The sequence below is a fragment of the Molothrus ater genome, chromosome 6 (genome assembly GCF_012460135.2).
Source record: "Molothrus ater isolate BHLD 08-10-18 breed brown headed cowbird chromosome 6, BPBGC_Mater_1.1, whole genome shotgun sequence".
NCBI classification, from domain to species: Eukaryota; Metazoa; Chordata; class Aves; order Passeriformes; family Icteridae; genus Molothrus; species Molothrus ater.
Genome location: NC_050483.2, coordinates 57,007,146 through 57,019,703, shown reverse-complemented (window position 1 = coordinate 57,019,703; position 12,558 = coordinate 57,007,146). Strand labels below are relative to the sequence as shown.

The following is a 12,558-nucleotide window of genomic DNA, read 5'->3' as shown; positions in this document are numbered from 1 at the left end:
CCTGAAGCAGGGCTGAGCATGCATAAACCATTCTTGGCAGATGCTTATCTAATCTGTTATTTAAAAGCTGAAGTGAAGCAGATTTCACAACTTCACATCATAGACAATGTGTGTATTTTTTTTTTAATTCTTCTTAATATACTCTTTCATTATTTGTAGTTCAAGTAATCCATGCTGAAAATTATCTGGATTTTTCTTTTCAGCGTGCATGGAGAGCACTGGAATATTTCTGTGATTATTTTATCAAAAGAACAGCTTCCCAACAAAGTTCACCAAGCTTTCCTGGTGAACTGATGTTTTCTGGAAGAGTTTTCTTTGTCACTTGAAACATCTTTGATATTTATACACTTCTGTTAAAACTTGCCTGCAAGACAGGCTTTGCTGCTTCTGAGAGTGTTTTCTCAGACTGTTTTCTCTTTGCAATCCAGTAACTCTGTAAGTCATGTATCTGGGGTCTGCTTCCTGAATGCTTTGCTTTTAACTGATCTTGTTGATTTTTTGGCTTTTCTACTTGACCACCACCATTCTGAATTCTCATCTGTCCCTGAATAGTTCTCACTTCAGTCAGGCACAGATGACTTTTTAATTTTTTTTTCCTTTTTTCTCTGCAGCATTACTTACTTCTCCCTCACACATAGGGGAGGACACTGCCAGACCAGTGCAGAGCCTTGCTTTAATTGGCAGCTTAGTTTGAGTAAACTACTGGTTAACTACTCTTGAACTAGAGCAGTTACTCAACCTGGTGATTTCCTTTCAAATGTATTTTTCTGAGATTTGTAACAATGGAAATATTCTGCCGTTGGAAGATTGCTGATTCTCTCTTTCCAAAGGTGTGAACTGTTTGTTTCCATCTATGGCAAATTCCAAGATATCATTTTTTTTCCTTCCTTTCCTTGGTGAGTTTTGAACTGACTTTGAATTAATGTAAAATCTGAAATAATTTTTTTCAAAAAGCCAATTTTGTACTTCTTCTCATTACTGTAGCTTAATTTTTTTCCAAGTTGACTTAATGGCAGTGCTTATTTAGGAAATGTCCTATATCAAGAAGAGCAGTGGGCAGAAAGAAAACTGAAGCTCATGATCATGGTATTTTACAGCTAAACTCAAAAGAATACCTTGGAAAAACTTCATAGCCACTTTTAGGTTTTGGTTTTTTTTAGTTGGAAATTTATTTTTTTTTTGATCCAGACAAGTTTTTTAATAGCCTGTGATAATTTTTGCTTCCATATCAGTCCACTATGAATAATCACAAGTGCTAAGGAAAAGAGTATCTGGTTTACAAGTTTAAAAAAACAATGACATTCTTGACAGTCAGAAATATTCAGGAATAAGGAAGTACATTTGAGCTTGTGCAAATCCCTGCTGTCTGTCAGAGATAAATGATAATTTTCATTTGTATTCACCTGATATCAGTTAGAATGCACTTTTATTTTCAGAGATTTAAAAACCTTCTCTTGTGCACAACAGGCTTCACTGTATAATGACTCTTGCTTTGTCTCCGAATAAAAATGTGATATTTTCAGGAAGGATTTTTGTTCCCATGTTCATTTTAGATTGTGCTGGTTTCCATGTGTTAAACTCCTCACTAAGGAGAAGATTCCCTTCCTTTTGGGACTTGTTATCGGTGCTACATCTGGTGTGTTTAAGATAATACACATGTGGTTTATGCCTGCTCTAGACATATGATTTTAGTTATCCTTCTTACCCTTTCTAAAGAAATCCATTTTTTTATAGGTCCTTGTTGCAACTACAATAATTATCCAGAATATTGGAGGTAAGAGACTTCATATGCTCAATATTAAATCTGTGACAGGCTTCAAAGCTCCACCAGCACCAAAGGCAATAATTAAAGTGTTTTTAAGAAGCTCATTAAAAGGACAGAAAACTTAAGAGGCTTTTGTGATGGTGCTGAGCAGAAGGGCTGTAGTTGTGGGATAGATGGGGGAATTTTGGGGGTTGGATTCTCTGCCTGTTGCTGCATGCCAGGATGTGGAGCACATCCCTTAGAGCTGCCCTGCTCACTGAAAGGAGCTCAGGCAGCAGCATCTCCTCTCTGCTCTTCTGTACATTTGGATCTGGTAGCTGCATTTTATCAGATAATGTGGTTTGGGTTTTGCTGTTGGAACCTGCTTGTGCATTTTAGTGATTTGTGCAGCAAGTGAATGTTTATTTAGCCATGATGTTTCATATGTTTTGCATTAATGGGAGCTTTCTTTTTTTAGCTCAATAACTTGTTTTTTTGGGGGAATTTATCTCCCTGACTTACATCATGTGGGCTCTCTCCTTCCAGTCTGTGTTATTTTGTCTTCCTTGGTACATGGCATAACAAAATAACACTCCCTGGTTTTGTATTTGAACTCTTCCTCAGGTATGCTCACATACCTGACAGTCACTAAGTATTTAGAAATTATTTGTCTGAAAGTAGAACAGTTTGAAGTCTAATAGAACAGTTTTAATTTTTCTTTTGTTGTAAATGTTTTGGATGCTTTCTTTTAAATGAGGGAATTATCTGAAAGCTCCCTCCTCTGTGTCCTACCACCATGGGATACCCATGTTCACATACATCAACAGAAGGAAACAGCATTCCAGTGCTGTTCTTTCCTTTAGCATGACCTGTCAAGTCCAGATAATTCAATGATTGCTGGTTTTTGTCACTGTCTAAGCACCTAGAACTAGACAAAGTAACTGTGTTTTCATTATAAACTTGGAACATTTTCTTATGCTAAAATTTCCACTATAATAAAAGCTGCCCAAATGAAATGGCTGTAAAAATCCAAGCATTAATTTTAGACAGGAGTGACCATAGCAATTCCAAGATTAAGGACTGTTTATTCATACAGGTTTTAGAGGATGTTCTGTAGCAATGAACAAATCTTTTCATTTCCTTTCCTGTTTGAGTGCACCTCTAAATAAACAGTGCAAGAGAAGGAGGGATACACAGAGCCGGTTCTGGAGATTGTGGGATCATGTACAAGACTGTTGTCAAAGGAAACATGACTCTCATTTCTTCCTCATCACAGTTCATATCTTCCTCTGTGCCATTTTTAATACAATTCAGCTCAGTAACTCCAGAGCCCTAAGCCAGTGCATGCTGCAGTGCAAGTCCCCCATGTCAGGACCAGCTCTGAAGGTGACTGTGCTGCTGCAGGCTGACAGGCTCCTAAAAAAAATGAGATATGAAAAGTTCTCTTCTCACACAGCTTTGACTCCTAAAGAACTGCATGGAAAGAAAAGAATTTTTCTTGCCTTTCTGGTCCTTCTGCAGATTTTACATGGCAGAACTGTGGAGTGTAGTTTGTCCTGACTGGGATCCATGCTGGGGTTAAGTGTAAAACCTGGGCTCTGCCTGTCCTGCTGGTTTGCTGTGTTCCCCTCTTTCTGTTTGTCTGGCTGGCTGAAGGAACCAGGGGCACAGTGCCTGTTGGGCAGACATCCAGACTCTGTCAACATCTTTGATTTCAGAGGAAGGCTAAAAATAAAATTGTTTTGTGTTACCTCTTCCATCATCAGACCTGGGTGCGTTGCATCACACGCTATCTTATTTCAGAAGTGATTAGAGAGCATGAGATAATGAAAGATGGCTTGTGATTAAGCAACTTTACCAGGGTTATTGTCACTATCTGCATCTAGTCTGGGCTTTTTTTAAAGTTTGCTCTGGTCCCTTCTAAAAATAGCCTGAGTGCAGAAGTGATTTACATTAATTTGTGGTGGAGAAAGCACTTTAGTAATAATTTTAATGGTTAGGCTTTCCAATTTGTCATCTTTGTGTGTTTTTAAAAGAAAGCTTCATGTGCAAATTTGAATCTGACATTCTAATTGCATATACTCAGGGATTTGTGCAGATAGGGGAATTGATTTTTTCTGTTACCAGGATACCCTTTTTGTACAGCTGCAGGAAAACACTGATTGGTCAAATTAAGGTTCAAATTTTCAAGTACATTGTTTGGAATTTTAACAGGCATCCCTGACATGAACATTCAACTTTTCTTGCAGATTTTAATTGTCCCTTGGAAGGCATTTAATTAATCCACATAACACAAATCAAATCTATTAAAGTACCAAGATTAACTAAGGATGCACCAGGATACTGAGTTGACTTTTCAATATCCAAATGTAAATTAGAATAATTTTAATACCCTAACTCAAAAGAGTATAGAATATGAGCTTAGTGACTAAACTTGGAGAACATTTGCCTTGCTTTCCTTATAATGAGTATGTTCTTGTAATATAGGTATTTGGTAATGAGGGTATACAAAAGATTGAATGGGATGGCCATTAGTGCTACTAATTTTTACATTCCATTTCTCAGTTTTTTGACCCAATCCAGCAGTCCTTTAATGTAAACAATCACGTGGACTGCCTTGTTCCTGACAGGGCTGCTTGGTGTGTGGGTGCAAAGAGCACATGGAAAAGGGAACTGTCAAACTGCACTTCCCAGGCTGCTCAGCTTTGTTCATCTGCTCCTCCCAACCCTTTCCTGTCACACACATCTTCCTCTGCAGTGATCTTCCCTATGGCCATTTCTCACCTGCTGGTTAAGAAGAGGCTCTTGAAGGCTCCCAGATGGTGTCAGGTGCCCTCAAAGAAGGGAGAGAGCCCTTGAGGAATTGCAGGCCTGGAGGCACACAGGGAAGGAGGGAGGCTGCTATGGAAATGCTGAGTTCCATGGCTCTGCTGGCTCCTCATGTCATCCTTCCCAGGAGCAGCTGGAGTTGGATGCATTCCCTGCTATTGTTTAATGGTGGTGTGCTTCTAGGAAGTGATGGATGGGGCACAGTGGGCCAGAGCTGTGGCTGGCCATCACACAGCCCTTCCCTCTCCCCACCAGGGGAGTTTTGGGAGATTCATAGGTGCTTTCTGAAGCAGAGGAGGAAGGAGGACAGCAATTTCTCCTAGAATTGTCCTTTCTGTGGATGTGGCTGAAAAGGAGGACAGTCCACAGCCACGTACCCAAGAGAAAATCTATAGGACTCCTAAAGCATGTGAAACAAAGTTAGAGAAGGGCTGATTTTTAGCAAGGCTGGTGGAAAAATGGAGACAAACACAATAAAGTATTGCACAAGAGCAGCTCTCAGCCCGTTGCCAGCACTAACAAATGCCAGCACTGACCTTAGCAGGAAGCATGTGGAGTTTTGCAGCTTTTGTGGCTTCCCAGGCTGGGGCTGCCATCAGCTGAAGGTCACTGCTGCTGAGATACGGCCTGGTGGCTGTGATGCACACAGGCATCAGTCCAGACTGCTGAGAACAGGAATGTAATAATTTCAAATTTATTAACAGTGGCATGAAGTGCTGCAGTACCACCATGTAGCTTAGGTGGTCTCTGTGAGGATTTTTGCAATATATATTTTATTCAGTTTCTTCAGATAACCTGCCTTGGCTTGTCCCCAAGTTGCCATTGCAGTCATTCTTTGGAACTAAACTTTCCAGACAGCTATCTTACTTTTACAAATTATTTGCTTTCTTACATAAATACAGTTTAATTCAATATAATTTCTATAAGTGGTGCTTTTTGATTTTTTGTTTCCACATGTCTCAAAGGTACACACTTATCTTCTTTGTAAGAATCAGTGATGAGGGAAAAACTCGTTCTGTGTGCCTGGGGTGATTTTTATCCTCAGCACTGCCTGAATGCTGCAGGCAGTGACTGGGAGCAACAAGATTGGTTCCAGTGGGTGATGCTGCCCTGTAGGTTTTATGGCCTGTTAATACAGCCAAGGTGACAGACAGTACACAGAGACCCTGCTGTGCCTGTAAGACACCCTAAATAAGTATTTACAATCGCGTGCTCCGTATTTTTCAAGCTTCCCGGAATCAGTGGAGAGGCGTAGCCGCTGTGCGAAGCAGATATTTCAAAGAAGCAGCACCACCCTCTGCTGGCCTGGGCTGCCTTCCCGGGAGAGCTGCCGGCAGCCCGGCGCCTCGGGAGCCTCCAGCTTCTCCTGCTGCCTTCCACATCCCCTCCCCTTTGGTTTTCTGAGGGAAACAGTGAAATATTTAATGTAGCTCCCCGTCCATGTAAATATATATATATATATTTATATATATTCGTGCTTTCTGTGAGTGCCTCAGAGGTGCTGTGCAGAGACTAATAAACCCCTCTTTTTATCATGCTAAGTGGGCATTTATTAATTGCAAGTTCTTTTCTTTTTTTTTTTTTCCTCTTCCCCCACCAAGTTCATCCATTCTGCCCTTTGGTTCTAAACGTGTTTGCAAAATTTGTTTCAAATTTAAATAAAGCAAATATTTTTTTCAGACTGAGGGGGTGGATGGGAATAACCTTCGTGCAATCAGTGAGGAATGACAACAATACTCAGAAACTTTGAAGATGAATGAACGGTGCAAATCATGGAGGAATAAAATAAAATGAAATCCAGCTTTTTTCATGCTGAGACTTGCATCCTTAATACCTTAAGAAATTACTGAGCTTCCTTTAAGTATGGGAAATCTAATTCTGTTTTCAAACAAACTCAAATGTTTGTTTTCACAGCATGCTTTACTTTTGACCTGAAAGCCTAATTATCTTGAGTGATTCAAAGTGAGGATTTCCAGTGCAGAGCTGCCTTAATTAAGGGCAGGTTTGTCAGCTCCTGTACTAATTTAACAATTAATGACCCATGCTCCTGTGTTTTCCTATTGCAGTGAATGGAAGGTTCTTGGAAGGTTTGATATTGTAAAAAATATTAAGCTTTCTTTAAATAATAGAAAAAAAAAAAAAATTACAGGAATACCAGCCTGCAGCTGTACTACAGAATGGAATATGTGATGAGCTATGTAGGAAACTTTTCTATTCTTTTAGCATAAATGCACTCTTATAACTAAGGAAGTTTTACCAAAGTAAATCTGCTGCCTGTGTGTTCCATGTACAATAAGAAGGATTTTTTGTTTGTTTTTTAAGCTTGCCATAGGTAAGTTCCAGACTAATTCAGGTAAAAGCTAAAGATAGAAGGAAAAGGAAGCAGGGGACCAGAAATTCATCAGGATGAGTCTCCATAATAGAAGGACAAGCAAAGAAATTGACAACCTGTCAATTGGAATTTCTCTGTATGAACAAGGATTACATCTTCTGTCCCACTCCATTCTACAGCTGTATTTAAAACCAAAGAAATTATCCCAACATTGTTTTTTAAAGCTTTCACTAAGGACATATTAAAACCAGTAACTCCCTCTCTTCTCCTGGGGGAAGTTTGGAGGGGAGCTTGTTTCCATCTTTGCCCAGTGCTTAGAAATGCAAGACATTTACAGGGCTCTAATACCATCACCTACAGTGGTAGATCAGGAGAATCTAACCAGAAGAGTCAGACCCTTCAATGAAATGATTTAAAGGGATTTATCACCATAAATTCTATGTTTACTTAAAAGTTTATTGTACATTCTGTGATATCCTTGCTGTGGACTTTAGCACTTGGTCTCTTTTTGGGTAGGATAATAAGAAAAAGTTACACTTTTTTCTTTTAACCAAACAGCCACCCACATATTTCAAGTTTGGGCTACCTCAGAAGAGGTATTTTGAGAACTGTTTAAAAACCAACCTTTTCTCCAGCAACTATTTTTTCAGATAGAGGTGCATGTGGTCAGTGTTAAACAATATTGGTAGCAGAGCACAGACATTCTGAATAATGTATGCATGCTGTGTGTATTTATAGAGTCACAGCTCATGCTGGCACTGCAGGCTGTAGTAATGGAAGTGTAAAGCAATTACTCTAGTTTATATTTTAATAAACTTTTTGGTTTTTTTTCTGTCAGCTAATAGCAAGTTTTCAGATCATGGCAAAGTGATAGGTATTTTAAGAGCAATATTTCTTACTGCTTTCAACACAGTGTAAGTGTACAGAATAATAAACTAATAGAATAATTATGATTTCTGCTGAGTTCTGGTGAGTCAAGGCCTATTGAGGAGTTCACAACTGTTCTCCATCAAGTAGCTCTAGGTGCATACTGAAATTACCTCAAACTAACATAATACGTGCAAATTCAGAACCTGAAAATTAGGAAGTGACCATGTGAAGGTTGCTCACTTAGTTCTGGTTCAGCCCTTGTGGCTTTCCCCTCTTGCTGCAGCCTCAGACCAGGCCATTGCACAGGGTTTGTTCTGCAGGAAAGCTGGAATAGGTGTCTCATGTCAGTATTTCAGGGTAAATCAGAGCACAGGGATGATGTGCTTTTTGTTGTGTTCTCTTGTGTCACAGCTCAGCCTGGGGCTGTGTAATCTCTTCCTTCCATGGCACATCAGGGCTGCCAAGGAGAGCTGAGGTTTCATTTGTACAACACAACCTGAGCCAGGGAACTGAGGTTCAGATTGTTATTTGGGGCAAAGGATACCTGGCTTTTTGTCTGTCACATTTTATGCTCTCAGTTCCTCAAGTAGAAAAAGATTGTCACATTGTTTTAGTTTTTCTTGTTTTAGTTTCATCTTTAAAAAAACAAACCAACCATGTTCTTTGCTCACTCTGTAGTGTGTTGCAGAGTTACACAGTGGTTTGTGTCTTCATGCCAAGTAAAGCTACAAGGAGTTGTTTCTCCTGAGGAGAATTAAAACTGTGTTTGCAAATGAACTAAAAGCAGAATTTGGCTTTTTTAAACTGTATTAAGTATGGGCATGCCGCTCAGATTCATGCACGAGATGTTTAAACAAAAATCAACATCCTGATGCTTAAATTAAATAACTTTTTACCTAGGGTTCCAACATCAGGATATAAATAAAATTATTTAATATCCATTATTCATTTTGTAGTACAAACAAGAGAATATAAAAAATCCTACTATGTGAGATTGTTTCCTATATGCCCAGAGAAAGGAAGAAAGATGCACACAGATGTTCAGCATGCACAATTTTCTTGGTACAGGACTGGCTCCCTCCTTAGGAGTGGAATTCAGTGAAATAGGACTCCTCTCAAAAACAAAGAGTGAGCAACAAAGGATAAGTGATCCAGTGATTAGCCAGAGGCTAATAGGAATGCAAGGGCAGAGTGACAGATTGCATATTGGAAGAAATCTGATCTGGAAATTAATTTGAAGGTTTCTGAAGTGGAGACTGCAAAAGAACTAGTTTTGAAAGCTTTCTGAAGGACATAAATATATGAAAATTCTGACTTGCTTGTGTATAAAGTATTGTATCATACAGGAGAGAAGGCAAATGGGTAAATAAGGTTGAATTGCAATTTAGAAGAATTTTCCTTTCCCTCCTCCCCCAATTAGTTTTTTAAAAAATTAGAGTGAAATATGCAGCTGCCTGCAACTTAGCATGAAAAATTGGGTTGATTTACTTACAAATTCTGGTGACTTAGAAATATGCAGGCTGTAATTCTCTCTGGTTGAAAATACGCTCTGTTGTAGGAGAGTAAATCAGGACAGCAGATAAATACCTCAGCACACACAATCAACAGCTACATGTCACTAAATGTACATAAACATTGGGAAAAACCAGAGCTTTTAATTATGAAGAAGTGACTATTATTATTTAGTGACTTACCAAATGGCTTTAATTTAACCTTGTGGTAGGGAGATGTCACTTTGTGTTAATAGAATTCTCTTTCTCTATTGGGACCACCTTACCCTTTCTTCAAAATTTAACAGTAACTGCTATAATACAGCAGTGTATGAGTCCACACATCTTTTCTTTTAAGATTCAAAAGATTCCTTAAATAAAAAATCCCACACAAACTTATTCAAATATCAGCTTATGAAGGTTTGCCTTTTCAAAATGTAATGTTTTAATTTTGAAGCACTAATAAATACACTGTGGTAAAATTCTAAAGAATTGCTAAATACAGAACAGTAAGATTTCAGTACAACAGATGAGTTTTTGTCAGGGATTGAATATAACTAAGCTTTTACTGACACAATACTAAAATGACTTGCTGCTGCAGGATGGAAATTAGTTTCACTTAGGCTTTGATGCTTGTTGAAGCTGTTTGTAAAGCTTGATTTTTTGAGTAATTCTCTGCTGGTTACCTAAAAAAGCAACATGAACAGTATGTGAAGGAATCAGACTAGTATAAATTGGGATTTAAAACCCCTCTATTCATTCCTTTGATCACAGTATTTAGTGAAGGAGAAAAGTGGCACTGTGAAGGAGCTTTTGGATTGCTTTCTGCTGAACAGAATTAGAAACACTTAATTTCAAGTCAATAATCCTGTAAGAGTAGCTAATAATTTCTCTTCTGCTTTCTCTTCTGCTTCACAGTTCTGTACAGTTCTGCACTTGATATTATTGTTGGGATTTTGTTGGGTGATGGATTTGTCATGGGAAGCAGGGATGTGTCACTGATAATCCTCTTAGCTCTAAGGACCAAACCTTGCAGTATATAAAAAATCCCTTTCAAGTCCTATATGTGTGTTTGAATTTCTGTCTTGTATTGATTTAGTACAACAGCAATTGAACAGCTATGAAAACTGAGTCTTTAAAAAACCCTGTTGTATTGAGAGAAACAAATACTATTTACTCTCATCATGAATAATGTCTCATGAAGAGGAGGGAGGAGTGCTGCAGCCTTACAGTCTGTCTCTAGCCTGTAGGTCTGTATTCCCAGGTAGAAGGGCAAGCCTATATATTAATTATTTTGCCTTTTAGCCCTTTGGATTATGTTTTCCTTGTTTCAAGACTCACAGTGTAAGAGTCTCTTTGGAGGCATTAGCTGACATCAGTGCAGTACTTGCAGCTATTTTTAAAGGAAGTATATGAGGAAATAAATTCTGGATCTGGTGCCGCGGTGTCTCACACGGAGCTGAGATGTTCCAGGCACAGCCCTGCTGGTCCAGCCCTGCTGGCTGAGATGCTGCTGGTCCCCTGCTAAATCTGTCCTGCTTCTGTTTGCAGCCATGTCATCTTATCTGTTAATTGTCAAGTCTGAACTTCCTGGGGCTGTTGCTGGGCTTTTGAGTGGAGCCGAGAGCGGGTAAGGAAAAATGCTTCATGCATTCTGTGTTTGTCTTGAAGAAAAAAGGGGTCCAGCACTGCTGAAAGTGATGGGTGCTGACACTTCTCTGATCTCACACTTGAATTTAAATAGTCATTTACATGAGTTGTTGGAATAGGAAATGTATTTGGCAAGTGCAGGTCATTTGCAGCACACACACACAGAGTGTGATTCTTTCCTCATGGCGATTTCCCATCCTACGACCTTAAAGTCAGTGGCAAAACTCCATCTACAGGAATCTCCTTCTTGTAATATTGTAAAAGGGGAAGCAGGAAGGTGCTGGGAGGGAGAGGAGAAGAAGCATTTCCACTGCTGTCATGTTATCACTTCACATAATTCAAAATCACAGTACAAAAAATGGCAGGCATTTCTATGGAAATATTTTGTTGTCTTGCTCTAGTAATTGGACTTGGCTTGGGAAAAATGCCAGGTTTCCAGGCTTGGTTTATAATTCCTAAACTTGGCTCCCAGTAAATAAGTTATTTTTTGCAGTTGAGCTGTAAAGCTGTTTGTAAGGAGTGTGTCCCTCACATTTCCATTGGAACTGTCACAAGAAATCGAAGGCAAACACTGCAGCTTCAGCACTGAAATATCTTGTTTGAGTTGTTCCATGCTCCTGTCATTCCTTACAGTGTATCTTGGAGTGCCTTACAGCTGTTTTTCCAAACTGCTATTTTCAGATGTTTTGAGCTCAAAACTTGCTCTGGATTGAAATGTGCTGAAATTTTCTCAAGGCTGTGTGATGCTTGTATTATTCCTGAATGTTGTGGGTGAATTTTAAGTGGGAAATCAGTTTGTTAAAAGGTACTTTAGTTGATTTTCTATTTTATCACTTGCAACTTCTGGATTTTATAATGAGTTTGAAAAATTAATTGTGGCTGTAATCTTGCTTTTTGTATTTCTGCCCTCTGGACCCTCACAATTTTAGTAAGGTTTTTTGTCAGTTTTCTCTTTTTATCTAAACTATTACATTTTATGTATATATGTTATTTTTAGTTTGCTAATGTATCTCTTCCAGCTGTGGTAGTTATCAGCTTTTCATTTGGGTGCTGTAACCTTCTCCTTCAAGCTCATACTTCAAGCTCACTCTTCATACACAGTGGTGTTGAGCTGCTGCTGGATCTGCTGCCTGTATTCCAATCTGTCTAACCCCAAATTTAGCATCTAACATCTCTTACTACTGGTTTTAATTTTATGCAAAGTAAATTTTCTTCCAGCAAAGATACACTTTGAAACAGCTTAAGAGGACTCCTGGTAGGTAGAACCTTGAGGTTCAACCCTGTGCTGCTCCAAGGGTTGTTCTGTCTGAAAAAAGCACTGTGAAAACTTCTTCATTAAGGTGCCTGTGGGATAATGCTCCCAACAGCTTTGTCCAGGTCCTACCTCAGATCTCCTGGATGTGAGCACTCAGGTTACAGTGTTGAGCTGTTTATTACAAACCAGCTGAGCTGTTGCAATCCTCAGTGATCTGTCAGCTCTGCCAGCACCCCTGCTTCTTCCTTAGCTGAACTTGCAGTTGGAGATGGGAGTGAAGTTCAGCTTTGCATTTAGAAAGAGCTGAAACTGTCCACAGGAATCCTAACCACAGCTCCACGCTTAGGTGGTTGCCTGCCTGGTCTCATCCAGTTTCTGCCTCTGTTAA

At 39.2% G+C, this 12,558-nt stretch overlaps 1 protein-coding gene across 1 annotated transcript in view; it reads left to right on the top strand.

The window, feature by feature from the left end:
- The window catches only part of SLC38A6 (solute carrier family 38 member 6), a 38,066-nt gene that overhangs the window by 6,764 nt on the left and 18,744 nt on the right, over window positions 1-12,558 (top strand). The window contains exons 5-6 of the mRNA XM_036384930.2: window positions 1,735-1,774; window positions 10,817-10,895. Of these exons, the coding sequence (XP_036240823.1) occupies window positions 1,735-1,774; window positions 10,817-10,895 (119 nt within the window). The remainder of the gene's footprint in view (window positions 1-1,734; window positions 1,775-10,816; window positions 10,896-12,558) is intronic.